At 44.5% G+C, this 27,232-nt stretch overlaps 1 protein-coding gene across 4 annotated transcripts in view; it reads right to left on the bottom strand.

The window, feature by feature from the left end:
• Window positions 1–459: 459 nt before the first annotated feature.
• Grk5 (G protein-coupled receptor kinase 5) overlaps window positions 460–27,232 on the bottom strand; it is a 198,263-nt gene continuing 171,490 nt past the window's right edge. For 3 of the 4 annotated variants that reach the window (XM_038327005.1, XM_038327014.1, XM_038327031.1), the window contains 10 exons: window positions 24,702–24,765; window positions 23,641–23,781; window positions 18,620–18,810; window positions 15,819–15,856; window positions 14,186–14,275; window positions 8,188–8,396; window positions 5,812–5,949; window positions 2,798–2,935; window positions 2,210–2,341; window positions 460–1,126 (listed from right to left, as the gene is read on the bottom strand). In XM_038327005.1, the coding sequence (XP_038182933.1) occupies window positions 1,028–1,126; window positions 2,210–2,341; window positions 2,798–2,935; window positions 5,812–5,949; window positions 8,188–8,396; window positions 14,186–14,275; window positions 15,819–15,856; window positions 18,620–18,810; window positions 23,641–23,781; window positions 24,702–24,765 (1,240 nt within the window). In that variant the 3' untranslated portion in view covers window positions 460–1,027. The remainder of the gene's footprint in view (window positions 1,127–2,209; window positions 2,342–2,797; window positions 2,936–5,811; window positions 5,950–8,187; window positions 8,397–14,185; window positions 14,276–15,818; window positions 15,857–18,619; window positions 18,811–23,640; window positions 23,782–24,701; window positions 24,766–27,232) is intronic. The other variant, XM_038327023.1, reaches the window with a different exon arrangement.

Here is a 27,232-nt window from a genome sequence, read left to right as displayed (position 1 = left end):
ACCAGCAAAGGCATAAATAGGCACGGAGGTAGTCACTCATAATGGACCCCCCAATTCATACTTTTCCATAGTCCCATGGTTTGGAACACTTGGGTTTCCTACTGGTCCTTATCATCAGTATAAACTACTAAAAATAATATATAGGAGAAATCCCCAAATACAACAGAAATCTCTTGAAAACCACTGGCTTTAGCTGCCAAGATCTGCAGCCCAATGACTTGGGATTTCCTGCCCTGCATGCCAGACACCCAACAGCAGGAGAACAAGAGAACCTGCAATGTCAAATGCCTGCCCATAGAAGTATTCTTACCAATGATGCCCCGCCCCACAGAGTGTTTGAGGGAGGAATGTCCCAAGTGCATCTTGGCATTTCATTATGATTGTTACAAGTCAACAGAGAGTTAGAGCTACATTGAGGAAAAGGCCAGAGAGATGAATATAGGCAGATGCAATCAGGGCTTAAAAGGTAAAAGGTGAAACATTTTCTACATTTAATAAAAAAACATTTTCTCTTCTGAAGCTCTGGAAGTCTAGAGTCACATTTTTTTTTGTAAAACCCCCCATCTAAAATGGCTTAAAACACATGGCTTAAAAGTGGCTACACAGAAAATATACACCCTCAAAATCTGACTTTCAGTTAAATACAAATATACAAAATGTAAACTGAGACAATAGAGAAATTTACAAAACTTTCCTTTAAAAATGATAAAGACAAAATTCAGTTCTAATTAGGATGCTATTAAAATCCATGCAAGTTGTCATATCCCATTGGGTTTCTATTGCAATATTCAACAAGGACAATTCTAGTTCACCCCAGCTTGGGGCCACCTTGAAAAACAGACCTGAGTGGAAATTTCTTTGAGAAACTTGGAGGCTTGTTGTTCAGGTGAACAGTATCCTATCCCAGTTCCCAGGGGAGCTCTCCTGGCTACCCAGCCATAGTAGAAGCTCCATCAGCTACAAGTTCTGCTTCCAAGTAGAAGGGTCTGAGCTGGTTCCACTTTGGACTTCGAGACCAGAGCTGAAACTAGCTGCTTCCAGTAGAGTTTGAACTGATGTGGTTTGAATTTATGCGGTGATTACAACTGGTCTTTGGAGTGGGTGAACTCTTGGAATTATTCTGGTGCTGGGAAAAGAGAGGAATAGAATCAGTTCTTGGTAAATTCAAAGCCCATGGATTTGACACATTCATGGTGGCTCTGGAAGTAGGGCAGTAGAATCCAGAATGTTCCAACTTTCTTCTCTGTGTTTTGACTTTTTGCATTCTCCCCAGAAACCTGAGTTTACAGGCTGCTCCTTGAGAGAGGGTTTTATCTGGTGCCCAGGAAGAGCCATGGAATTAAGAAATCCTAAATCTGTGAGCAGAGAAAAAGAGTGATTTCTTTCTAGAACTTGTAGTTTTACTTGATGGGACTGTTTAAACATGTCATTGTATTATAAAAACACAAATATATCACAGTGTAGGATGTGAAACTTACATGAAGTTCTTAAAGAAAACAAACTTGGCAGGGGGCAGGGTTCAGTCTATACTTCCCATGAGCCTGCAGATGCTTCCTGCCCTGTGTTCCAGATAACAGATAATCTGTGGGGTCACCAGAGGTGTGAGCTAGGGTTAAGTTCTTTGAGTCCATCAATCTCAGTTTCCTTAGAAGGGCTAGGCTGACTAGGTGCAACTGCAGCTGCCTTTGTAGCTGTGGAACAGAGCTCCTGGGTTCTCACACTCCGGATTTTCAGATCTTCCCCAGGGCTTTTCTTTCATTTGGTCCATACCAATCCTTCCTTCAGGGATAAGCTTTGATGGAACAAAGTCTGTTCCCAAGGGGAAAATGCCAGCCAGTATGAGGGGATTGAATAATGGAACAGTGTTCCACAGTCTGAGGTGGGTTTGCCCTGCAGGGTGACCATTTAGTGCTGACCACTGATAGAGGAGGTGCTGAGTTGTTTCTTCCTCTGTGTTTATTGGGCAGAGGTTGGAAATGCCTTTTTCAACATCCTTCACTCTGTAGCACAGAGTGGAATCAGTTTCCCTGTGTCAACAATGTTGACATGGCACCCTGTATCACCAACAGGGGGTGCTGGGATTTTGAACAAGCTGACTAACAATTCCAGGCTACCAGGCCATACAGACAAGGGGCAGTATGAATCTCTGGTGTGTGGAAGTGGGCTGGAATCCTACAGCTCAGGCCAGGTTGGCCAGGCTGACTCTCACCTGACGCCTGAAGAGTCTATGAAACAGCCCTTTCTTTGGAGGTTCTGGAGGCTGATTTCTGTTCAGGTCTGGTGAGAGGGTACCATTGGGTCCAAACACATTCAGCTCCTTAAAGCATTCTGTTTCTATCATCTAGAAAGGCAGAATAGAAACAACACTGTTACCCTTGGGGGCCTTCCCTGAGACATATAGACCCTGCCCTACTGGCTCTGCCCCTTCCTCTAACAGGGCTTCTCTGCAACTTTCTGGGGGCCTCCACTAAGAATATAACCCACCAGAGGCACACTCTTCCCCCTCCAAACCATCTCCTATAGCTTACTTGACCATCATCCATACCGCATTTGATCAGCTGACTTACTCAATTTAATGCTTAAACTTTTAGAAGATGCCCCATTTCCTTCCATTTCCAGCAGACCTCCGAGGGAGGTACCTGACTGCTGCCCACCTGTTCTCTCTAAGCTACCTGTTGGCTTCCAACCCAAGCCCATCTGTGCTGCTTACCCAGTGACCCTTCTGTTGTTTGTGCACTTTCATCTTCTCTGACAACCCATCCCTCTTAGAGAAAAGCTGGTGGCTTGCCCTGCCCACCTCATTTTGCCATGGGATTGGCACAGATCCTGTGGAGAACTTAGAGTAGAAGTCATCGTCCGTATGGTCCAAGTTGACACCTTTCACAGTAGAGAACTGCTCGATGTCCAGCACATCCTTGCAGTACACAGCCCGGGGCTATAAGAGACAAAGGGCTCCATCACATGGGCCCTTTCTATGGCTGCCAGGTCCCCAAGCCTGTCTCTTAGGTTTTGATAGAGAACAGTGGGGACATCTTCCTGAACTTCTCACCTTTTGGGACCTCAAACCTGAGGTTCCCTCTCTCAGATCTATCAAGGGGACCTGATCCAAGTAAAACGAGAGCTGGGGATGCCTAGTCCAGAGTTCCTTTTTACCACTGCTTACTCACATAGACCATAGACCTGTGTTCTCTTTCTAGGTAGGTCCAACAGGCTAAGAGGCTACCTCTGTCTTTAAGTTCATGATCTCTGGGCACCTCATCCATCAGCTGTCTTGGCTGCTAGGAAGCCCACACCATCAGGAAGATAGCACTGTTTCAGAGTGTTAGCTTTTGGAAGAGAAGTGGCGCTGGTTACAGTTTAGGGTTTGTGGTCTGTGGGGATGCTGTGGACCCAGAACCAGAGCAAAGCACAAGAGGGATTCTGCTTTAGGGCATAGTGCCATAGAGAGATGGCCTGGGGGTGCATGGCACAACCCTGGCAGGAATATGTTCCAGCTCTTTCTCATGCAGGGCAATAAGCCACATATTTAACCCAAACTCTTTGGCAGGTGGTCTTCACTGTGAAGTTTAGGAGCCTTGGAAAAAGCCAAATGTGTCTTCACAGCCTTAGTTTTCTCCCTATAAATGAGGATAAGGAAAACAGCTGGGCCACTGTGCTGCTGAGTGTAGCTGCTGTGACAACGGTAGCCCTGCCTGTCCTCAACTGTCCATCCAGCAGCATAGTGCCTATTCCACATATCCACAGGAGCCAACCTGGCTGGGTTCTGCCCTCCAGGAGGGCAGGTTGCAGAATGATTGCCCCAGGGTTGCAGGAAACTAGGGTATGGAGATACAAGCTTTCGGGGTGACTCCAGGTTGAGCAAAGTGTGTCTATCTAGAGATAGAGGCTGCTTCTATGCAAGCTCCTCTGGCCTGGCCCTTACTGTTACTCTAGAAAGTTTCTCTTGGGATGCTGAGCAGTGGTCATACCATAGCTCTCAACAAACTTAAAAATATCTAAAAAACAATAAACAAAATTTGAAAAATTCTGATGGATCAGGTTTGGCCCAAGACCATTTGGGACCTGGGTACAAGATTAGTACTTCTTAGGGAGTGGGATACTAGGGGACAATTTTGGGTGCCATCCTTTGGAACACCAAACACACTTCCTTTGAGACAGGGCCTCTTATTGGTTTAGAGCTTGCAATTATGCAAGACTGGTTGGCCAGTGAACCCCAGAGATCCTCCTGTGTCTGCCTTCTCAGTGATGGGATTACAAGCACATATCAACGCATCCAACTTCATGTAGGTGTTGAGGATTAAACGCCTGTCCTCACATTAGTAATAAAATACTTTATCGAGCCATCTCTTCAAGTGCTCTCCGTCATTTTTGAGATAGCGTCTCATGTAGCCCAAGCTGGCCTCTCAACATGCTTATATAGCTGAGGACAATCTTGAATTTCTGATCCTTCTGCTTTCATCTCTTATATGCTGGGATTAAAGGTGTGTACCATCACGCCTGGTTACTATAGTGCTGGGGATCAAACTCAGTACTCCATGCTTGCTAGGGAAGCATTCTATCAATTGAGCTACAGGCCAGGATCAGTACTTATCTTTATTCTTAGGTAATTCCAAACGGGCAACTACTTTTGAGAGACACTGTTATACTTTGAATTTCCTGAACCTCCTCTCATGTGCAGTTTGCAGCACTTACTGATTTAATCTTTCTAATGTCAGAAACATTCCCTGGTCAGATCTATGATGTAATGCCACATCTGGTTATAGAGGTCTCCAGGGGTGACCATGGACACTGTTCAGCATCTAGCAGTTAGTCCTAGCTCCCCACATCGGCTGCTGCCCTCCTACTCTAATGGTCAGGGAACTTTTTCCTTGCCAAATATGTGAGTACCGTTCCTCATTTCCTCAGTGATGGATAACAAATAGTATAGCATAATTAATAATATTAACATTATTAATAATAGTTAATACTGTGATTAATAGTTAATAGCACATTGCAAAGGAACTTTGGATGACTGTCCAGGCAGCCAGCTGTTTTTTGTCATTTCTCACATTTTTGGAAGTCACTTGCTTGTATTTCCTACTTACTCAGTTAATATTTTTTTCTTGGGTTTCTGAGGAAGTTGAAGATGATAGTTATAGTTATAGTTTGCCAGATACAGAATTCAAGTTATGAGAGAAAGTAAATTAGGTACAAGACTTCGGACTCACCAAGATAGGATAGATATGAAGTATTTTCTGTGAATTTGTCAAATGCAAATGGACTAGACATTGCTGATGTATTTATTGTCTGTATATACTATATATAGTCATTGTACTTATTGTGTAACATTTTTATTATATTAGTTATAGCCCTCGTTTTTTAGATAAAAAAAGGGAAAGTATAGTGATATTTCATTTGTATTTTAATAAATAAAGCTTGCCTGAAGGTCAGAGAGTAAAACAGCTGTAGTGGTCAGTCTCATATTTATTACAGCATTTTCCATTTAGGTCATCTCAATCTTCAATGTACTGGAAGGTTCAGGGAGGGGAGGTGTCTTGGACTGGACAGGTAAGATAACTGAAGGTTGTCTGGCCCCTATACTGGAGAAAGTACCTAAGTCTCTGGACAACCAATGTAGAGTTCCAGGGCTCACACCCCACCCGTACATTCTGACAACATGATTTACAGCCCTGTCACAAAATAGCCAGAGTGTGGGAAGGGACAGTCGGCAGACGATAATGCTTCAGCAGGACAGCTGGACTCTCAGTCTACTAGAAAGCATGTCTGGCAGAGGTGACTTTAGAGCTCCTAGGAGCAGTGGTGGCTACTCACATCTGGAACGAAGGGAGGGTCCAACATCCCAGCCTCCAGGCGCTTGAAGTTCATGTTCCTGAAGAAAGGGTGCCTCTTGACCTCAGCAGCCCCTTCCTCCTGGCAGCCCAGCCTCTGCTTTGAGTCTTTGGTGAGCAGCTGCAACAAGAGAATCCCATGAGGCCATGTGGTTGGGCCTTTCCATCTGCCCAGAGGACAGAAGGGCGAAGGAGCATTCATGGCTATAGCTGTCGCAAGTGTCCCTCTTCTAGCCTCCCAGTGCCACCTCCTAGAACTCAGTCTGGATGGGGAATTGAAGTGGCAGCAGAGCAAGCACAAGATCACATCTTTGTAACAAATAAGGCATGTTCTCAGTTACCCTGTGGCACATTACCAGGCTGGTGGCTAAGATTAGTGCCCACACCTGGGCTTCTCTTTTTTAATTTGTTTGGTTTTACAATGTTTATTTATTATTATTGTGCGTGGAGATTACAGGATAACTTTGTGTGGTCCGTTTTGTCCCTCTACCTTTCAAATGGGTTCCAAGACTTGAATTTAGGTCACCAGGCTTGCACAAAAAAACAAAAAAAAAAAAAAAAAAAACTTTACCTACTGATGCATCTCTCTGGCCCTGAGTTTCTCTTTCCCATATGTAACTGTGCTATGTTCTCTCCATTCCAAGAAACACAAAGAAGCAAGGCTGTGAAGTGGCTGTCAATACAGCTCCAATAGTCCACAGTGCTGGCAGATTGGCAGAAGGATGAGAAGTAGGGCTAGGCCCCTTATCAGCTACTAGCAGGCCAAGAATGATCCAGGAGACAAAGAAGTTAGATGTGGGGACTTCTAGACCTTAAGAGGCATGATTTACAGGTCAGGCATTTCAGTAGAGCAGAGTGTGTATTACAAAGAAGAGGAAGTCTAAGTCCAGAATCCAAGACCACAAGAGAAGACAGAGCAAGACTTGAGACTTCTGGTGGTTCTTCCAGGTGACAAAGATGAGGGTTCAACCCTTTGTTACTTTTCAGCTACAGACCAGAGTATGAAGCTTAGCCAGCATCTTTCCCAAAGTGGCCACAAGGAGGCAGAAGAGGGCTAGCAGTGTCCCTAGTTACAGGAAGAGTTCCAGCTCAAAGACTGGGTTCAAGCAGAGGGTTGGTGGGGGAGGGTGAAGGTGATATGCTGGGTGCCTCTGTTTTACTTCATCTGCCTGAGGCACCCTCTGATTGGTTTAATAAACAGATGAATGGCCAATAGCTAGGTAGGAGGGGATAAGTGAGACTTGCAGGCAGAGACAGAACTCTGAGAAAGAGTCTGAGGTGGGATGTTGCCAGCCAGATACTAGGAAACCAGATGTATGGTACTGAGGAGAGGCAATGAGCCACACGGCAGAACATAATTAATATAAACAGGTTCATTTACGTTTTAAAAGCTAGTTGGAAAAAAAGCTTAAATGAAGGACAAGTTTTTCATAAAAACAAGCAAACAAACAAAACTCCCTGTCATCATTCAGGAGCCGACAGTCTGAAGGAAGACCAGCTAAAGTGGTAGTGGTGTCAGAAGTAGAGGTCATGTTTGCCTCATCCTCTCAGTATGTACATGTCCCTGTTGAGGTCTCTTGAGACCTGATTCTTATAATTGCTGCCCCTGATCTAAGAGTGTGATACCTCCTCCAACGGCCTTGTCACACCACATAGATAGCTAAACATGGCATAAACCGACTCCCTACACCCTGACCTTTGCTGCCCATCCCTCTGGTACCCACTCTGACTGTACTGCAGTGTCAGTCTGATGCAATGCTTCTCTGAGGTTGGTTAATGGGCTGTGGGGTTAAGGTCTATTTGTTACATGCCATTCTTCATCGTGTCTTTTACACATGTCAGGGCAGAGGAACACTTCTTTTGGACTTGATCAGATGGCAAATCCAGTCACAAACTCTTCCAGTAGAACTATGACACAGAAGTGGCCAGACAGGGGTGGTCGCAGAAAACAATGATATTTCTAAGCCCCAACCCAGGCCCTGGAATTAAAGCAGGAGTGGGAGATCACCTTTTGGAATTTTTAGTTTAGTGTCAGGGGCCTGGTGTACCACAGCAGACATTGTCAACAAGGCTTGTTTTGTTAGAATCCAGAGCTGAGGGGAAAAGGAGGCCCAAGATCAAGAGCAGAAACTTGCTTGTGAACCAGCTTAGGCCATCATCTTCATCCTTTGCTTACTTCTCCACAAAGGATTGACCTTCATGGGTGTTCACTCAATCCCCATTTCTTGTTCATGGGGTATCCTGCCCAATATGCCAGGCTTCCCCCAAGGCGTATCTGACATCCAATCAGATCAAGGAGCACACATGACTCTGGTGTATTACGGTTCCTGTCCTGCCAGCCTGTCTGATGTGAGCTTACCATGCTGCAGATGGACTTGGCCTCTTCAGAGAACTTGGGGGAGTATACCTCTTCAGTCTCCAGCACCCGGCGATCCACTTCTTCCCGCTTAACCTTCTCCTTGCGGCCTCGAAATGGTGACTGGCCCTCAATCATCTCATAGATGAGACAGCCCAGACCCCAGTAGTCAGGGCTCAGGCCATATCGTTGGTTATTCAGGACTTCTGGGGCTGAGGACAGAAGGAAGGGAGAAAATGAGGACAATAGGCAGCAGGATGCAGCCCAAGCACACAGGCCGGTGCTGCTCCTCATTTTAGCAGTACCCAAGGGTGATGTATTCTCACAGAAGGACTGGGGCTACCTTCTTTCAAACCCCCAACTTCAACCCAGCAGGTGTGCAAATACCATTTTGTCTAGAAAGCCTTCCCGGACACGATGCTTCACTGTGCCCAAGAGCTCTGAATGAGGTTTCAGAACTCTGATTATGGAGCATGGAAATGTCTCCTCAGATAGATTACACACTACAGTTTCACTACTTTGTCCCCAGTGACAGGCAGGACTTCCACATACAGGATGCACTGCATACATATTTATTTCAATGGAGAAGGCTGCCCACCTAAATTAAAGAATATATTCAATCTACTTGGACTTCTAATCATTTCTTGGGAGATGGGTTTGCTGTTCTAGAGCACCTGAGTTTGATTCCCAGTGCCCACATGGCAGGTCACGACCACAGGTGACTCCAGTTTCAGGGGATCCAACAACCTCTTCTGGCCTCTATGGAAACTAGGTACACAGATGGTACACAGACCCATACACAAAAAATAATAAAAATAATAATTTTAAAATCTTTTACTGTATCGTTCCTACCACTCTGATAAAAATGACACACAAATTCACCACAGAAGTACAAAACAGATAGCTACATGTCTTGAGGCCAGTCAGAATGAAAAGCAGATACACATGACATGCACCAGTGGACACATGACAGAGACTGTGTGTGAACAAAGCATTCAGAACTGTGTCCAAAAGGAGAGCAATACAAATGTGTAAGCAGATTTCTAGGCAGGCACTGAACAAGTGTATCTTTATCTATTTCTCTGCCTATCTCCCCTTATGTCCATTCATCATCTATCCACCCATTCATCAATCCATCTATCATCCATTTATCCATCCATCCACCCACCCACCCACCCACCCACCCATCCATCCATCCATCCATCCATCCATCCATCCATCCATCCATCCATCCATCTATCTATCTATCTATCTATCTATCTATCTATCTATCTATCTATCATCCATCCCCTATCCATCTATTTGCCATATATCCCTCAGATCTCTCAAATATAACTATCAGAATTCACATGGTCACATATACACATACTCACACAAATATCCCACAGGTTGCCACGTGTTATGTAGTGTGAAAAAGACCATCTAGTACCAGAGACAATGATCTCACACATCATCTGCAGGTACAGGCCTGGGTAGAAGGCAATAGGTCCCTAGCCTAGAGTTTTCAGGGAAACCCTACACCCCAGAGTTACTGGGGATACATACACAAGGAATGTGGAAGGAAGCAAAAGATGTCTCTAATTGGTAGGAGATTCTAAGAGTTTAGCTCCAGGTCTATTCCCAGCATGTTAGTCTTGGAACAGGCTGAGAGGAGGCAGGGTGGTCCCTACTTAGAACTATGCTTGGAAACATGATAGGCTCCTCTAATTTTAGAGCTCTTCTTTTTTTAAAAAAATGCTTTTATTAAGTTATATATTTTCCCCTCCCAACGTCCCTCCCCTTCTGCCCTCTCCCATGGTTCCCATGCTCCCAATTTACTTCAGAGATCTTGTCTTTTTCTATTTTCCATGTAGATTAGATCCATGTTTGTAACTCTTAGGATCCTCTCTGTTGTCTAGGTTCTCTGGGATTGGGAATTGTAGGCTGGTTTTTCTTTGCTTTATGTCTAAAAGCCACTTATTAGTGAGTACATATGATGTTTGTCTTTCTGGGTCTGGGTTACCTCACTCAACAGATCCATCCATTTGTCCGCAAATTTAAAAATGTAATTTTTTTCTGCTGTATAGTACTCCATTGTGTAAATGTACCATATTTTCCTTATCCATTCATCAGTTGAGGGGCATTTAGGTTGTTTCCAGGTTCTTGCTATGACAAACAATGCTGCCATGAACATAACTGAGCACATGTCCTTGGGGTACAATTGAGCAACCTTTGGGTATATATTGGTATTGCTGGGTCTTGAAGTAGGTTGATTCCTAATTTTCTGAGGAATCACCATACTGTTATCCAAATGGGCTGTACCAGTTTATACTCCCCCCAGCAATGCAGGAGTGTTCCTTTTACCCCACATCGTCTCCAGCATAAGTTGTAATCAGTGCTTTTGATCTTGGCCATTCTTACAGGTATAAGATGAAATCTCAGAGTTGTTTTGATTTGCATTTCTCTGATGGCTAAGGATGTTGATCATTTCCTGAAGTGTCTTATAGACATTTTAGATTCCTCTGTTGAGAGTTCACTGTTTAGGTCTATTCTCCATTTTTATGGATTATTTGTTCTTTTGATGACCATTTTCTTGAGTTCTTTGTATATTTTGGAGATCTTTGTGTATTTGTTTGATGTGGGGTTGGTGAAGATCTTTTTCCATTTTGTAGGCTGCCATTTTGTCTTGTTGACCATGTCCTTTGCTTTACAGAAGCTTTTCAGTTTCAGGAAGTCACATTTATTAATTGTTGCTCTCAGTGTCTGTGCTACTGGGGTTATATTGAGGAAGTGGTCTCCTGTGCCAACGAGTTCAAGCATACTTGTTACTTTCTCTTTTATGATGTTCAGTATGGTTGGTTTTATGTGGAGGTCTTTGATTCATTTGGACTTGATTTTTGTACATGGTGATAGTTAATAGACCTATTTTCAGTATTCTATATGCTGATATCTAATTATTCCAGCACCATTTGTTGAATATGTTTTTTTCCATTTTATATATTTTTTTTGCTTCCTTGTAAAAAAAAAAATCAGGTGTTTGTAGGTGTGTGGATTGATATTTGGGTCTTTGATCTGGTTGCATTGTTCCTTCCTGTCTGTTTTTATGCCCAAACCAGGCTGTTTGCAGTACTATACCTCTCTAGTAGAGTTTGAAGGCAGGAACTGTGATGCCTCCAGAAGTTCCTTTATTATACATGATTGTTTTGGTTGCCCTGGGTTTTTTGATTTTTCCATATGAAGTTGAGTAGTATTCTTTCTAGGTCTGTGAATAATTTTCCTGGCATTTTTATGGGTGCTGCATTGAATCTGCAGGGTTTTTTTTAGATTGCCATTTTATTTATTTATTTATTATGTATACAGTGTTCTGTCTGCATGTATGCCACCAGACCAGAAGAGGGCACCAGATCTCATTACAGATGGTTGTGAGCCACCATGTGGTTGCTGGGAATTGAACTCAGGACCTCTGAAAGAGCAGGCAGTGCTCTTAACCTCTGAGCCATCTCTCCAGCCCCTAGATTGCCATTTTTACTATGTTAATTCTACCTACCTCTGGAGAAAGTGCTGTCGGAAGCACAGCGGGAAGGGGAAGTCGAGGAGGGAGCTACTTCTGATGGATGACTAATATGAAATGTCCTTTGTTGTCTCTTTTGATTGATTTTAGTTTGAAGTCTATTTTGTTAGATATTAGGATAGCTACACCATCTTGCTTCTTAGGTCCATTTGATTGGAAAAATTTTTCCCAACCCTTTACTCTGAGGCAATGCCTGTCTTTGAGGTTGAGGTGTTTCTCTTCTACGCAGCAGAAGGATGGATTCTGGTTTTGTATCCAATCTGTTAGCCTGTATCTCTTTATAGGTGAGTTGAGTCCATTTATATTAAGGGATATTAATGACCAATGATTGCTAATTCCTGTTATTTTAGTTTTCATTGTTGGTGATGTTATTGTGTGTATTTTTCCATTTTGGGGGGTTTGCTGCTGTGAGATCTTCTAATGTCTGTGTTTTTGTGGATGTAGTCAACTTCTTTGGGTTGGAGTTTTCCTTCTAGTACTTTGTGTAGGCTGGGTTCATTGCTAGGTATTGGTTAAATCTGGTTCTGTCATGGAATATCTTGTTTTGTCCATTTATGGTGATTGAAAGTTTTGCGGGGTATAGTAGTCTGGGCTGGCATCTATGGTCTCTTAATGTCTGCATAACACTTGACCACAACTTTCTGGCTTTTACTGTTTCCAATGAGAAGTCAGGAGTAATTCTGATAGGTCTGCCTTTATATGTTACTTGTCTTTTTTCCTTTGCAACTCTTAATATTCTTTCTTGATTCTATATGTTTAGTGTTTTGATTATTATGTGGCAAGGGAACTTTTTTTTATCCAGTCTATTTGGTGTTCTGTAAGCTTCTTGTATCTTTCTTTAGGCTGGGAAAATTTTCTTCTATGATTTTATCAAATATATTTTCTGTGCTTTTGAGTTGGACTTCTTCTTCTATCCCTATTATTCTTAGGTTTAGTCTTTTCATGGTGTCCCATATTTCTTGGATATTTTGTGTTAAGCTTTTTTTAGATTTAATGTTTTATTTGACTGACGAGTCCATTCTTCTATTGTATCTTCAGTGCTGGAGATTCTCTCCTCCCTATTTTGTATTCTGCTGTTTATGCTTGCATTTGTGGTTCCTGATTGTTTTGTAATAATTTCTGTTTCTATAATTCCCTCAGTTTATGTTTCCTTTATTGTCTCTATTTTGATTTTCAAGTCTTGAATTGTTTCTTTCATCTGTCTGATTGCTTTTTTCTTGGTTTTCTTTAAGGGATTTATTGATTTCTTCCAATTTTTTGTTTGTCTTTTCCTTCATTTCTTTGAGGGAAATTTTCATTTCCTCTTTAAGGGACTGAAACATTCTCCTAAAGTTATCTTTTAGGTCATTTTCTTCTGCTTTGTCCATATTTGGTTGTTCAAGTCTTGCTGCTGTAGGACCACTAGTTTTTATTAGTGTAGTGTTGCTCTTTGTGGTGTTGAGTGTGTTTTTACCTTGTCTACCCTTCTTTTCCTGATCGGTGTAATTGGGGCTGTATCTCTGATGATCAATCTTTCAGGTGCCAGTGGATCCAAGGCTCTGATGGATGCCTCTTGTGGTGCAGTCAGGGCCACGGTTCCAGTCACTCCAGAGTCACTCAGTGTTCTTGGAGGTTGCTCAACCTCCCAGAGGTTGCTCAGCAATCCCAGGTGTCATTAGGGCCTGCTGCCACAGAGATTGCTGGCTCGGGGCTGCTCCCACTGAGGTCATTGTCTTGGGCCTGCTCTGGCAGAGGTTGCTGGCTCAGGCCTGCTCCCTTGGAGGCTGCCAATTCATGCCCATCTGGTCTGTAGAGGTCTCTGGCTTGGGCTTGTTCCCTCAGCTGCCCCACCTATTCCTGTGAAGGTCGTTGCCTCAGGCCTGCTCCAGTGGAGGTTACTAGCCCAAGCCTGGACCTCTGGGAGGTTACTGGCTCAAGCCTGTTCCTGTGGAGGTCGCTGCCTCAGGCCTGCTCCAGCTGAGGTCACTGGTTCAGGCCTGATCCTGTGGAGGTCACTGGCTCAGGCCTGTTCCCACAGAGGTCTCTGGCTCAGGCCTGCCTGCTCCCATGGTTGCTCCCTGTACCTGTTCCTGTGGCGGTCCCAGAGCTCTTCTTAATGGTCACATTCTTCTCAGAGGTCTCCCCAAAGAATATCTACCTGATACCTCTTCTAGGTAGATCCTTCTTCAACAAGAGCTCCCCTAGAAATGCTAGTGCCAGGCTCTGGTCCAAATCCCCAGAATAACTTGTCTTTGAGACTTAGGTTGGCTTGTGGTAGGGGGTTACAGAGAACTCAGCTTAGGTTACACCTTGGGTCCCATTGGCAGACCTTACCGATTTGGGCCTCCTACCAAGCATCCCTATGGAAAATCAGTACAATACTTCTAAACAGCAAAACAAAACGAGACAAGAGGACTTTTAAGTGATGGCCTTGGGGAGTCTCAGTTGTGATGGGCACAAAGTATTACTCACCCATGTAACCAACAGTGCCCACACGACCACGGATAAGGTCTCCTTCAGGGATCTTCACGGCCAGTCCCAGGTCTGAGATCCGAATGTGGCCTGTTGGAGAGAGCAGGGTCAATGGGTTCCTAAGGTCACATGAACACCCTGGTCAAGGACATAGACACACAAGGCCTCTGCGCAATGAAGATGTGACCTCAGCCTGCTCTTACAGGGTAACCCTGTGACCTTGAGAGACTATAGGTGAGATGTGTAGAAATTGTACATAATGAGGGAAACATTAATAAAGATGCAGAAGGATGGCTTGGACAAGACTGGTCACTGACTGACCTATCACATTTACTGTCCCAAGAGGCTTTCTGGAAGGCTGAGGTCACAGAGTTTAAAATATCTTGGCTGACTCTCAGATTGCTTCACAGAAAAAATATGAAGTTCTTGACATTTTGCAACAATTTGTTTAAGGGGAAAAATTGTAAAGCAATATGAGAAGCCACTCCCTGCCTTCCTGATTGGTCTTTGGAGTTTTTTTTTTTTCTTCAAAGAGATGGAGAAATGAGAAGAGCAAGATCTGGCCTGGAATCAGAGTTTAGAGTCCAAACTGGCCCCCAAGGACCAGGCAGCACTGCCTACTTCTATCTAGGCAGAGTCATGGTTATATTTCACACTCAGGAAGGAGCACATGCCCTTGTCCATAAATGCCTGTCAGGCCTGATTATCTCAGATGGCCTCCAGCTCTGTGGTACCTAATAGGAAAGGGGAAGAGAGTATGTCAGTACCAGTAATGAACCTCCCCTGTGGGACTTCAGTGTAAATAGTTCAGAGAATGCACTATGGCCTGGACCTCTTGGAGGATCCTGTGCTCCTTATTTCTCTACGCACAGCTCTCTCTCTCTCTCTCCAAGTCACCAAACTGGGAAGGAGGAGGGTGGCTGTTTACCCCAGGAATATGCATGAGACTTGGTAGTATCTTTGTCATGGTCAGGCTGGCCTGAGTCTCAGGCTTATTATATGTAATATGGATACTTGGATGCCACCTGTCCCTCTGTGGCAGGAAGAACTAGGAAAACCTAGTTAGGTACATGAGAAACTACTCTGTAGGTATGAGGGATTGAACTGCACGAGGGAATACTACCCACATGCTTATACCCAAGGGCAAGTACAATGAGAGTACACAGCTAATGACATGTTCACAGCTGGCTGGAGTCAGCAGGCTGTTTTCTGTAGGCCATCACGTAGTGCCCTCACTATATAGTCCTCTTCACAGTGTCCATCACAGTTCTGATGTTTCTGCTTCACAAACAGGACAAGGAGCAGGACAAGTGGCATAGATGTACAGCACTCTCCAAAACCTCCAAATCTTTGCTTCTTTGCTTTTGGTCATCACTCTCTGTCACTGACACCGGCTCTGATGTCAGAGTCAGCTGAGCTACACTGCTTCACAAAGAAGGGTCTTCCCTCAGGCCCAGGAATAAGAAGCAGTAATGGGGTCTTCTTCCCTATGGAGCCCCAACCCTTTCCATGGTCCTGGTCTAAGCCCCTCCATTCCTGAAGAGTGTCTGCAGGTCCCTGCTCTGGGTAACTTGGGACATTAGCCTCAGACACTGTAATGGAAAAGGCCCCCATCTTCCAGTCCTTGACTTACCATAATCATCCAGCAGGATATTCTCTGGTTTCAGATCTCTGCAGGGTGAAAACAACAGGCATCTGAGCATGGCCATTCCAGGCAGCAAAGACACATTGCATCTGAGTTTGCAATTGATCCTCTGGTGTCAAACAGGCCCAGGGGCTACAAGATGTCTGCCTCCCACCTCTGGGTTGAGACAGTCTGGTCTCTATGGGTCAAGACCACTGTCAGATCATTTCTCTCCTCCCAGTAATTTAACACAAATGCTGAAGTTTGCCATTGGCTTCTTTTTCCTACGGAGGAACTAAGAGACTTAAAAAGGCCAATTCTAAGCCGGGCGGTGGTGGCGCACGCCTTTAATCCCAGCACTCGGGAGGCAGAGGCAGGCGGATCTCTGTGAGTTCGAGACCAGCCTGGTCTACAAGAGCTAGTTCCAGGACAGGCTCCAAAGCCACAGAGAAACCCTGTCTCGAAAAACCAAAAAAAAAAAAAAAAAAAAAAAAGGCCAATTCTAGTGCCTATCCTCACACAGGTGGTCCATGGGACAGAGGACACTGGCTAGTATGGCCAGAGACTCTCTGGAGGGCTGGGAAGACATGCTATCACAGAATACCCTGTAGGCAGAGCAGGTCCTAGAAACAAACAAAGAGAAGACCCCAAGACCGGAGCACCAGTGCTACCATTAGGAAGAAAGCTGTATGGTGAAGAGAGGCCAGAGGAAAGATGCCTATGGAAGAGGTCCCAGGAGGCTTGCATATCTCCCAAGTGCCCAGGACTAAGCTCAGGCAGAAGCCACAGCTGCTAGTGGTGCTGTTTCATCTAAACCATAATGTCTCAATTCACTGACAGGATCTTGCTTATAAAGAGTAACTTCTGCCTTCCCAGAGAGGGGAACAGACAGAAGACTGGATATCCCAGTGAAAGCTGGGTGAAGTTGTAGCTTAGTTTGGGATGTGCAACCCCATTGTAACATCCCAGGGCTGACAAAACTGGCATCTGGATGGAGGCTCCAGTTCTGCAATAGCCAGCTTTGTTTGTTTAACTGACGGCAGCTGTTCTCGCAGGAAATGGTTCATACACCCAAATCCTGGGCAGTCCCACCAAAGGAGATGGGTATTGCATACCCTTCTTTATTACAGACCAGCTTTGCTGCCTTTTATTATTTACATGGGTTTCTTTTGATGTGCTGACATTGCCAAGTAAAGGTAAGAACTCTCAACTCATGAAACCAGTGGCAGTGGGCTGGAAACAACAGATTGGCAGGAACCACAGGACAGGATCAAATCCACAGACAATCTAGCGCAGGTAGAACAAGGAGGAATACCGTAGGCCGGTGGTTCTCAATCTGTGAGTTGTGACCCCCTTGGTATAGAATGGCCCTCTGAAAGAAGAGGTAGCCTAAGACCATCAGAAAACATATATATATATATTTGCATTATGATTTATAGCAATAGCATAACTACACTTAGGAAGCAGCAACAAAAATAATTTTATTTTATTTATTTTATTTATTTATTTATTATGTATACAATATTCTGTCTGTGTGTATGACTGCAGGCCAGAAGAGGGCACCAGACCTCATTACAGATGGTTGTTGAGCCACCATGTGGTTGCTGGGAATTGAACTCAGGACCTTTGGAAGAGCAGGCAATGCTCTTAACCTCTGAGCCATCTCTCCAGCCCCAAAAATAATTTTATGATTGGGGTCACTACAATATGAGGAACTGTATTAAAAGGTCGCAGCATTAGGAAGGTTGGGAATCACTGCCTTAGGTCTTTGCTGCTCAGGAAGGGAATTTGGGACTCTAGAGTCTGTCCCCCCACATCCCACCACACTTTTAAGTGAAAGGCAATTAAAGAAGTTCTTTTAGCTCTTAGCGTAACTCTTCTGACTTTTTACTATAATAAAAAGAATAAAACTGAATTACAGGCGGGGGCTATCATTTGGGGCAGGAGTTCTCAGGAACATTCTTTATTGCTTCTAAAATCCTCTTGGGTTCCAAAGATAATCTTTACCTAGAAATCCAATGTAGAGTAATGAACTCAATGTGTGGTTGCCTGGGTTGTCTGTGAGGACTGACAGTATCACATATGCTGGCAGTGCCCAGTGTAGAGCTCCTATCATCAGTCCTGACCTTTTAGGAGCTTATCACAGTTTGTTTATCTGTTTTTTTTAAGACACATGGTGGTGGAAATCAATTTGCTACAAAAACTAGATTGCAGTGTGTCTCTTGAGAAATGTAATGCACCTGGTCAATATCAAAACATCAGCCCCTTTTTCTGAACACATAAGGGAATAATTCAGTATTTGCTCAAAATGCAGAAGGGGAGACAGAAGAGATGGCTCAGTGGTTGAGAGTACTTAAAACTCTTCAAAAGGACCAGAGTTTGGCTTCCAGCATCCATATCAAGATGGTTCACAATCACCTGTAATCCCAGCTCTAGGGGAGCCACTGCCCCTTCTGGACTCAGCAGGCACTGCTACAGACAAACTCACAAACACATGTAAATTTTTTTTAAAAAAAAATCCTTTTAAAAAGTACAGGAGAGGCAATGGAGTCTTTCAAAATCCTGTGCACTAGGGGGAGAACATGAAGTGCTGTTTACTGTGAGAAGCATCTTGGTATGGGCTCTATAGAGTCCAGGCCATTGTGATGTTAAGATGTAGGGAGGTGAAAGTTAGAATAGGCTCAAGATTGGGTCGGGCAGGTCATGTGGCAATGTGATACCCTTAGACAGTGACTCTTGCCATATCTTACTGGGACTGATTCAAGGATCCACTGAGCATCCCTGGGCCATACTCTGGGAGCACTGCTCACCTATAGACAGTGTTCTCACGGTGTAAGTCTTCTAGGCCACAGAGGATCTCAGCTGCGTAAAACAAGGCTCGCTCTTCTTCAAAGCCAGGGTTCCCCATGTTGTAGATGTGAAACTTCAGATCACCCCCATTCATGATGGTCAGGACCAGGCACAGAGCATCTTTGGTCTCATAGGCATAGGCCAGGTTGACCTGTGAACACAAGAGCAGCACTATAATAAGGTCACAGCAACTGTCACGGACTAATACTCCCTTCTCTTGGATCATTAACACTAGGAGGAAAGGGGAGTGGAAGGCACAAAGCAGCTCATACCCTGTGCCTAGTTCTCCCCTGGCTGACCCTGCCTGCTTTCCCTCACAGCCAGCAAAGAACTCATGCTCAGATCTTCTGACAAGTGGCCCAAAGTAAAGGGCTTATAGCTTCCAAACTACAAAAACATGTGCATACATTAGTTTGTTAAAACAGGATGTTGCCTAGTTGGCTGGTCAGAAAAGCAAAGCATAGTGATCCTTTATGCTATAGGAGGGGCAGTAAAACTTTGGAGCAGTAAGGGCCTGGCAAAAAAATCTTCTATGAAAGATATGTCAACAGATGTGGATCTTGTGGATTCCAGATACCTATGATGTAGAGAATGAGGCAGGTGGTGCTGGGTTAAGGCAATTTACACTATGCTGCCGTCTCCACTTTGGGAATTTGTACAAATGAAATTGGCCACTGATGGCCAGGCTGGGGATAGGATATACACATATGGAAGAATAGGAGTTATTTCTGAGGAAAGGAGACAATCTGGTAGTAGAGGTGGCATGAGCACTGGGTTCTATCGCCAACGGCTGGAGCTGACCCTCTTCCCTCTACACCTGCCCAGGTGAGCCCCAGGAAGGCTCCATGAGGAGTGTCATGGTTTGAGTGAATATTCTCTAAAGGTCCACATGTTCAAGAACTAGGACCCACAGTGGTGCTACTAGGAGATAAGAGGAGAGGACCGTAGGTCATTGGGGGTGTCTTAGAAGGGGACTGTGAGACCTGACAACCTCTTGTCTCTCAATTCTACTTTGTTTATGGTGTAAATCCTGCAACAACAGGGCTACTTGATGTTGGATAGGAAGCTCCAGAATTGGGAGCCAAAATAAATCAGTGTGTTTTATTAGTTAAATGTCTCAGGTATTTTGTTATAGTAACAAAAGTTGACACCAAGGATTACTGTGGGAACTCTCTGCCATAGGCAGTGGATGGAACCCACTTAAGGAACCAATGGACCTTGAAGATGTGCCAGCCCAGGCTTGTCAGACATCTCATGCTTTTCAGAGTAGGACCCACCAGCACCCCTGTCACAGATAAGGGTTCCACTGAGCAGCATCAAGATGCCACAGGCAGGGTCTGTGCTGATGCCCATGGCTCCTGATAGCATCAAAGGCCATGCCGATGCCAGGGGTCTGGGCTGCCACCTGGAACCATGCAAATTTGGGTGGCCTGCACTGCCAACTGAGGCCATAATGACATCTATTCCTGGGCTGCTACCAAAAACTATGTCTGGGTCCGTGGTCCTACCACAGCCAGGGTCAGTGTTGATGTTCATGGCACATAGTAACACCAAAGTTCACATAGACATCCAGGGCTAGGCTACAACCCATAGCAATGTTGGTGTCTGAGGGCTGTGCTGCCAGTGGGGCCATACTGATCTGGGTAGCCTATGCTGTCACACAAGGCCATGGTGTTGCCTGGGCCCAGGATGCTGCTTATAGCATGCATGGGTCCATGGCCCAGCAGCCGTAAGGGTCTAAGTTGATGTCCATGGCTTCTGTTACCACCAAGGGCTATGCAGAAGCCCAGGGTCTGGCTAGCCACTGAAACCACATTGGTGTCTGAGGGCCTTGCTGTCACTGGGTCCATACTGATCTGGGTGGCCTGTGCTGCCACCAGGGCAGTGGTGATATCTGGGAATGAACTGATGCTGATGGCCATGTCTGGGTCTGTGTTCCTGCTATGGCTGGGGTCTGTGATGATAGCTTATGCTGGAGAGGATGTGGAGTAAGGTGAACACTCATTCATTGTTGGTGGGAATGCAAACTTGTGCAACCACTTTGGAAATCAGTGTGGCAGTTTCTCAGAAAATTGGGAGTCAACCTACCTCAAGATCTAGCAATACCACTCTTGGAAATATACCCAAGAGATACCCAACCATACTACAAAAGCATTTGTTCAACTATGTTCATAGCAGTATTAGTTGTAATAGCCAGAACCTGGAAACAACCTAGATGCCCCTCAATGGAAGAATGGATAAAGAAAGTGTGGCAAATCTACATATTAGAGTACTACTCAGCGGTAAAAAACAATGACATCTTGAATTTTGCATGCAAATAGATGGAAGTAGAAAACACTATCCTGAGTGAGATAACCCAGACCCAAAAATATAAATATGGTATGTACTCACTCATTAGTGGATTCTAGCCATAAACAAAGGACATTGAGCCTATAGTTCATGATACTAGAGAAGCTAAGTAATAAGGTGAACCCAAAGAAAAACATATATAGATATACCTGGAAATTGGAAGCAGATACGATTGCCTGACAAAATTTGGGAGCAAGGGGGCAAGAGGTAGAAGGAAGAGAAGAAGGGGAAGTGGAGGGGAGAAGGGGAAGATTGGGGAGAACTTGAGGGAAAAGAATAGTTGAGATGGAGGAATGACAGATATGAGAGAAAGGAAAGAGTTATCTTAATTGAGGGAGCCATTTTGGGGTTAGTAAGAAGCCTGGCTCTAGAAAAATTCCCAGAATCCAAGGATTACCCCAGCTAAGACCCTAAGCAATAGAGGAGAGGGTGCCTGAACTGGCCTTGCCCTGTAGTCAAACTGATGATTATCTTAAATATCGCCATAGAATCTTCGTCCAACAACAGATGGAAACAGAGGCAGAGACCCACATTGGAGCACTGGACTGCGCTCTCAAGGTACAGTTGAAGAGTGGAAGGATGGAGAGTATGAACAAGGAAGTCAGAATGAACAAGCATGAGATCAAACTAGTACCTCTGAATGTGGCTGACAGTTGGGGCAGACTGAGGGGCCAATGACAATGCCACAGGGATTTGTCTCTACTGCATGTACTGACTTTTTGCAATCCTATTCTCTTTAAATGCATACCTTGCTCAACCTGGATGTAGTGGGGAGGGCCTTGGACTTTCCACAGGGCAGAATGCCTTACCCTCTCTTAAGATTGGAGGGGGATGGGGAGGATGTGTAGAGGGAGTGAGAAGGGACTGGGAGGGGAGGAAGTAGGAATTTGGATTGGTATTTTTAAAGTAATAAAATATAATAATAAGGGCTGGAGAGATGGCTCAGAGGTTAAGAGGACTGGCTGTTCTTCCAGAGGTCCTGAATTCAATTCCCAGCAACCACATGATGGCTCACAACCATCTATGAGATCTGGTGTCCTCTTCTGGTGGGCAGGCATACATGCAGACAGAACATTGTATACATAATAAATAAATAAATTTTTAAAAATATAATAATAATAAGAAGAAGAAGAAAAAAAAACCAAAAACAAAACAAAAAAAAAAAACAAAGCAGGGATGTAGAGTTTTTGTTTTTGCTTTTGTTTTTGTTTTTTTTTAAATATTTATTTATTTATTATGTATACAATATTCTGTGTTCATGTCTGCAGGCCAGAAGAGGGCACCAAACCTCTTTACAGATGGTTGTGAGCCACCATGTGGTTGCTGGGAATTGAACTCAGGACCTATAGAAGAGCAAGCAATGCTCTTAACTGAGCCATCTCTCCAGCCCATTGTTTTTGTTTTTTAGGGAATAGCTAGGCTGTAGGTCTAGACAGAGGAGAAAAAGTCAACTTCAGGGTAAAAACTATTGTTGAAGGAACGGCGGGACTGTGTCCCGCCACGTGGCTAGCTTTACCCAAAATAATTACACGGAAACTGTATTCTTTTAAAACACTGCCTGGCCCATAGTTTCAGCCTTTTATTGGTTAATTCTCACATCTTCCTTTAACCCATATTTAGTAATCTGTGTAGCACCATGAGGTGTGGCTTACCAGGAGAGATCTTAACCTGCATCCATCTCAGAGAGGAGAAGCATGGAGACTCACTATGGCGACTGCCTGAAGCGTCTCCCCACTCCTGCTACCCAGCATTCTGTTCTGTCTACTCCTCCTACCTAATTTTCTGTTCTCTTAAAGGGCCAAGTCAGTTTTCTTTATTAATTAACCAATGAAAGTAACATAGACAGATAACTCTCCTCCATCAAACTATCATAGCATAATATGTATAGGGCAGTCCTGTCAGCTAAAAAAAAATAAAGCCTATACATGAGTAAAGTATGCATGGAATGATTACCCATAGAGGGAGTTATTTGTATTTATTATATATCTTTCTGTGCCATTTGAATTTTACCTCTCACATATTTTAATTTTTATAATAACATGTGGAAGAAACATTTAGAGCTTACCAAATACCCATATACCTCCATACTCCCCAGCCTCTTCTGCCTCATCCTGAGATGACTAGCTGTGACCAGTCGATTATGGGTGGAAGCATGGAATACTAGTCAAGCAGGGATAGTGAGAGGTCCCAACAGAGACAACCCCCCCCCCCCGCATTCTTTCCTGGCTTAGGTTAGGATAATCAGTAAGTGAAGAGGGTGGGTCAATCTGACTGGACTTGATGTGGCTGAAAGATGAGCTTTTGTTGTGTCTAGTTAATTAAAGTTAGGGCTAATTTATTACTTGGGCTGAGTCTTGTCTAGACTGACCTGGAGGCATACAAACAAAATAGCATCTCTCTAGGAAACTCCACCAGGATGGTCTCCACCACAATAAAACCAGACAACAGGATCCATAGAACCCAGCAATCCTTGTCTGGGTAGATAGTAACCTTGTGAGTTTATAAGGTGGCCTTGGAGAACAGGGATCCCAGAAGTGGGGACTCGCTGCATTGGAGGACCATCATTCCTAGCAAGGGAAGGAAGTCCCAGTCACCACAAGAGTGGGCCTGTGGCTGGGCCCTGAACACTCACCACAAACTGGCTGTTGACTTTCTCAAGAATCTGCTTCTCATTGAGTGCCATGGACTCTCCTTTCCTCTTTTTGATCCTCTTCTTCTCTAAGCGTTTGCAAGCATACATTTTACCTGTGGCCCGAACCTGGCAGGCACAGACCTGCAGTAGAAGCAGACACTAAGGTCATAGGATACTAAAGTGGTTTACCCAACTCCAAGGCCAGGATGTCAGGTCTCTGGAGCTGGAGCTGGTGGGTCCAAAGCCAGCAGGTTTGACCTGTGGTTGTTGGAGTTCAGGACATCTGGCTCTGTACCCAGTGCTGCCTGGACTCTGTCTTCATGAACTAGCTCTAAAACGCCTCCTCCCCTGAGAAGGCTCCTGGCCTTGAAGGTACTGAAATGACCACAGCATAAAGTCAGGTGACTGGCTGAGGCTTCAAGTGCTACCTCTGATCCCCACATCAGGTACAAGTGAGTTTTTTCCTGCCAGCTAGAAGAGCTTGTTTTGGGAGTACAGTGAAAGAAGACCTTCACGAACCCTAACTTTAAAACTCAGAGAAGTGGGAAGAGCATTGAGAGTTTAGCACCAGTTCTTTCTTTACTGGTTGTATGATCTTACCTAAGTCACCAGTCTTTTCTGAACAGTTTTCCTTGGCTCCAAAGTGGAAACAAGGCTGACCTCAAATATTGAGAAGACCCACATAGTATTATTAAATCTCTATTCCTGTAACAAGATACACTAGCAGTATCACCTGGACCCCTCATTGGCCAAGGTTGTTCAGTGCCCTCATACCTCCTCAAACACAACCCAGGGGACCCATCCTTCCCTTGAAGCCCCCACTTGAGGTTGTGGAAAGAACCTCCACTTTACCTGCCCTCACAGGGCAGTGAAGGCTCTTGTTACTCTCCTTTCTCTCTCACAAATATGTCCGCACCCAGGCCAGACCCCTTGCTACCAGACCTCTCTGCTAGCAGAGGGCCAGGGCAGAATAAGAAGATCCTTCTGAAAGCACTACTGATCTAAAAGGGGTGAGGAAAGGGAGCAGAGGCCCAGACCCTTTAATGAAGATTTCCACTCACCTCTCCAAAGCCCCCTTTGCCCAGCACTCGGTACTGCCGGAAAGTATTTTTGGTCACTGGTTGCCTGAAAAATATCAAGAATCTGACATTGATATCCTGAAGGTAAGATTTAAGACGCATAAGAAACAGATAAGGTGGCTGGCAAGGAACAAGCTAAGGACATGCAATGGCTTCCTCTGTGGCTGTACTAGAGACTCAGACCTTTGGCTCCAGATCCTGGGCAGCTAGGGGCTGAGCCACCCTGGCTTGCTCAGAAGGACAGAGAGAAGGTTTGGAAGAATAAGCCCAAAGTGCTCAACCAGGTTGAGTCAGGACTTCTCTCTGGAGGAACTCAGTCCAACCCAGGCAACTAAAGGCTCCCTAGTTGCTACCCTTCCACTGACAATAACCCTTTGCTCTCTCCCAAACTTACAGTCTGTGGCCAGACCTAAAAGGGAACTCTGCTTCATATGGTATGTGTGTGTACATATGTGTGTGTGTATGGCAAAGGCCACATAAAAACATACAGATCTCCCCACACCTGTAGAGCTCAGTTTGTCCAGCAGGTGACCATACTTGCTATTCTGGGCACTCATGAGCGAGTGCACCTTGTTTAGAGCAAATGTTGCTGGTTACAGGTCTGTTTCAGGTACTCTGTGATCATCAGCTCTTAAACTTTCCTTCACAGGGACTGCTTTGCTATATTTCCATCCATCCAGGACACTAGAATACCATGAATGGCCAAAGAGGTGGTGATAAAATACCCATTATTTTCTGTCTTCAGCTTCCCAGTTCCCAAATAGAAGACAAATAAAATCATCTAGCTTTTGCCAAGAACTCCAGGGCGAAAAGCTTGTTTTTATTCCTGTCCTGGTTGGCAAGGACTTATCAATGTAACATGGGAAACCACCTCTTGGAGTACAAGGGCTATTCTCTCTCTCTCTCTCTCTCTCTCTCTCTCTCTCTCTCTCTCTCTCTCTCTCTCTCTCTCTCACACACACACACACACACACACACACACACACACACACTCCATGCCCTATAAAATTCCTGAGCAGGACAGGGGCTAGAGGAGACTGAACTGGGTCAAAGAACTGGATCCATTTGAGGAGGAGGACTGACAAGGCACCATGTCACAGAAACCCTCAGTACCTGGCTTCCTACTTAGCACTAGGGCTTCTCAGGTATCCAGAGAAGCCTACTAAGAGCTAGCATCTGACACAGGGCAAGAAGCCTTTCCTACAGCCACTACATAAGGGCAGAAAAGTTTATATTGGCATAATCATTTACAATGCATGGAGAATAAATAGGCATTCACCACTATTGCAGAGGTCCTATACTATAAAATGATTGTTCTGCAATTTCCTAGGAAATTCTTGGTTAACCCTGGGAGGGAAAATTCCCCTTTATATTTCAGTAACACAGTTTAAATATGTCATGATTGAGGGAAAAACGTTGGAGAAGTGGGGTGTCATCAGTGATGTGGGGCATTCCTAATCTAGGATCCTATCTTATTGGCTCTAAGAACTTAGTACCTTCCAAAGGGTATATTCTTAACTTTGTAGTAATCAAAATGTCCATTTCATGAAGCTAGTGCAGATAAATAAAAAGAAAGCCAGTGGCCACAGCCAAGAATCAATTAGAATTAGACTGCTTGGTAGAATGAGAATCAAGGGCTTGAAAAACTTTGTCTTCAGATTCTGGCCTTTGCCAGTTCTTTGCTGTGTAGCCTATAGCCAACCCACCAAACTCTCTAGGCCTTCCATCTTCGATAAAATGGATTTAATGAGAAGGAAAATGTATCCATATCAAAGCTTCTCATAAGTTGCTTTTGTAGTAGATGTCATTATTTGTAATAAAAAACAGGGCTGTTCTGGGGATCTTCAAGCTGATCACACCTATAGCTAGATGTGCCTTGCTTGTGAGAGCTGTCATTGTTTGAATGTAAAACTGTGTCCCCAAGGTTTGTATGTTGAAGGCTTGGATCCCAGTGCTGCCACGAACAAAAGTGAGACCTGGTCAGGTCATTCTCACTGGTCAGGATAGAAAAACAGTGGCTTTAAGCAGGTTGCTTTCATGAAGAGCATTCTGAAGTATGCATAGAAGATGGGTCTTCTCTGGGGCCTTGAGATGGCTCCTGGCTCATAGCCTTTAACTATCTGGGAGGGACTTGGCCCATGAGTGCTGTACATGTACAGTCCACAAGAATAATGTGGCTTCCTTTTCTGAGTGTGGAGCATAATACTGGGATACCAAGCTTCTGTGGAAGGGACTCCTGACCTGAGGGGACACTTCCATTCCCCGTCTATCCAGGAATGCCTTAAGCCAGGTATAAACTCTGTTAGTCATAAAATGAGGCTGGAATATTTCTCCTAGCCCCTCAGAATTGCCTGGCCTAGTCAGAGACGAGATAAATCATGTCCTTTTCATGAATTTTGCTTTCTTGTCAGTCACAGAGAGGCTACATGTGCCCACGAGAGAGCTACCCATGAGAGAACTTTGAAGAGACTGGGGCAGCAAATAAACTAGACAGATGCCCAATCTCACTTATA

The sequence above is a fragment of the Arvicola amphibius genome, chromosome 1, assembly GCF_903992535.2.
Source record: "Arvicola amphibius chromosome 1, mArvAmp1.2, whole genome shotgun sequence".
Classification (NCBI taxonomy): Eukaryota; Metazoa; Chordata; class Mammalia; order Rodentia; family Cricetidae; genus Arvicola; species Arvicola amphibius.
The sequence above is the reverse complement of the archived record's forward strand: the minus strand, read 5'-3'. Positions and strand labels throughout refer to the sequence as shown.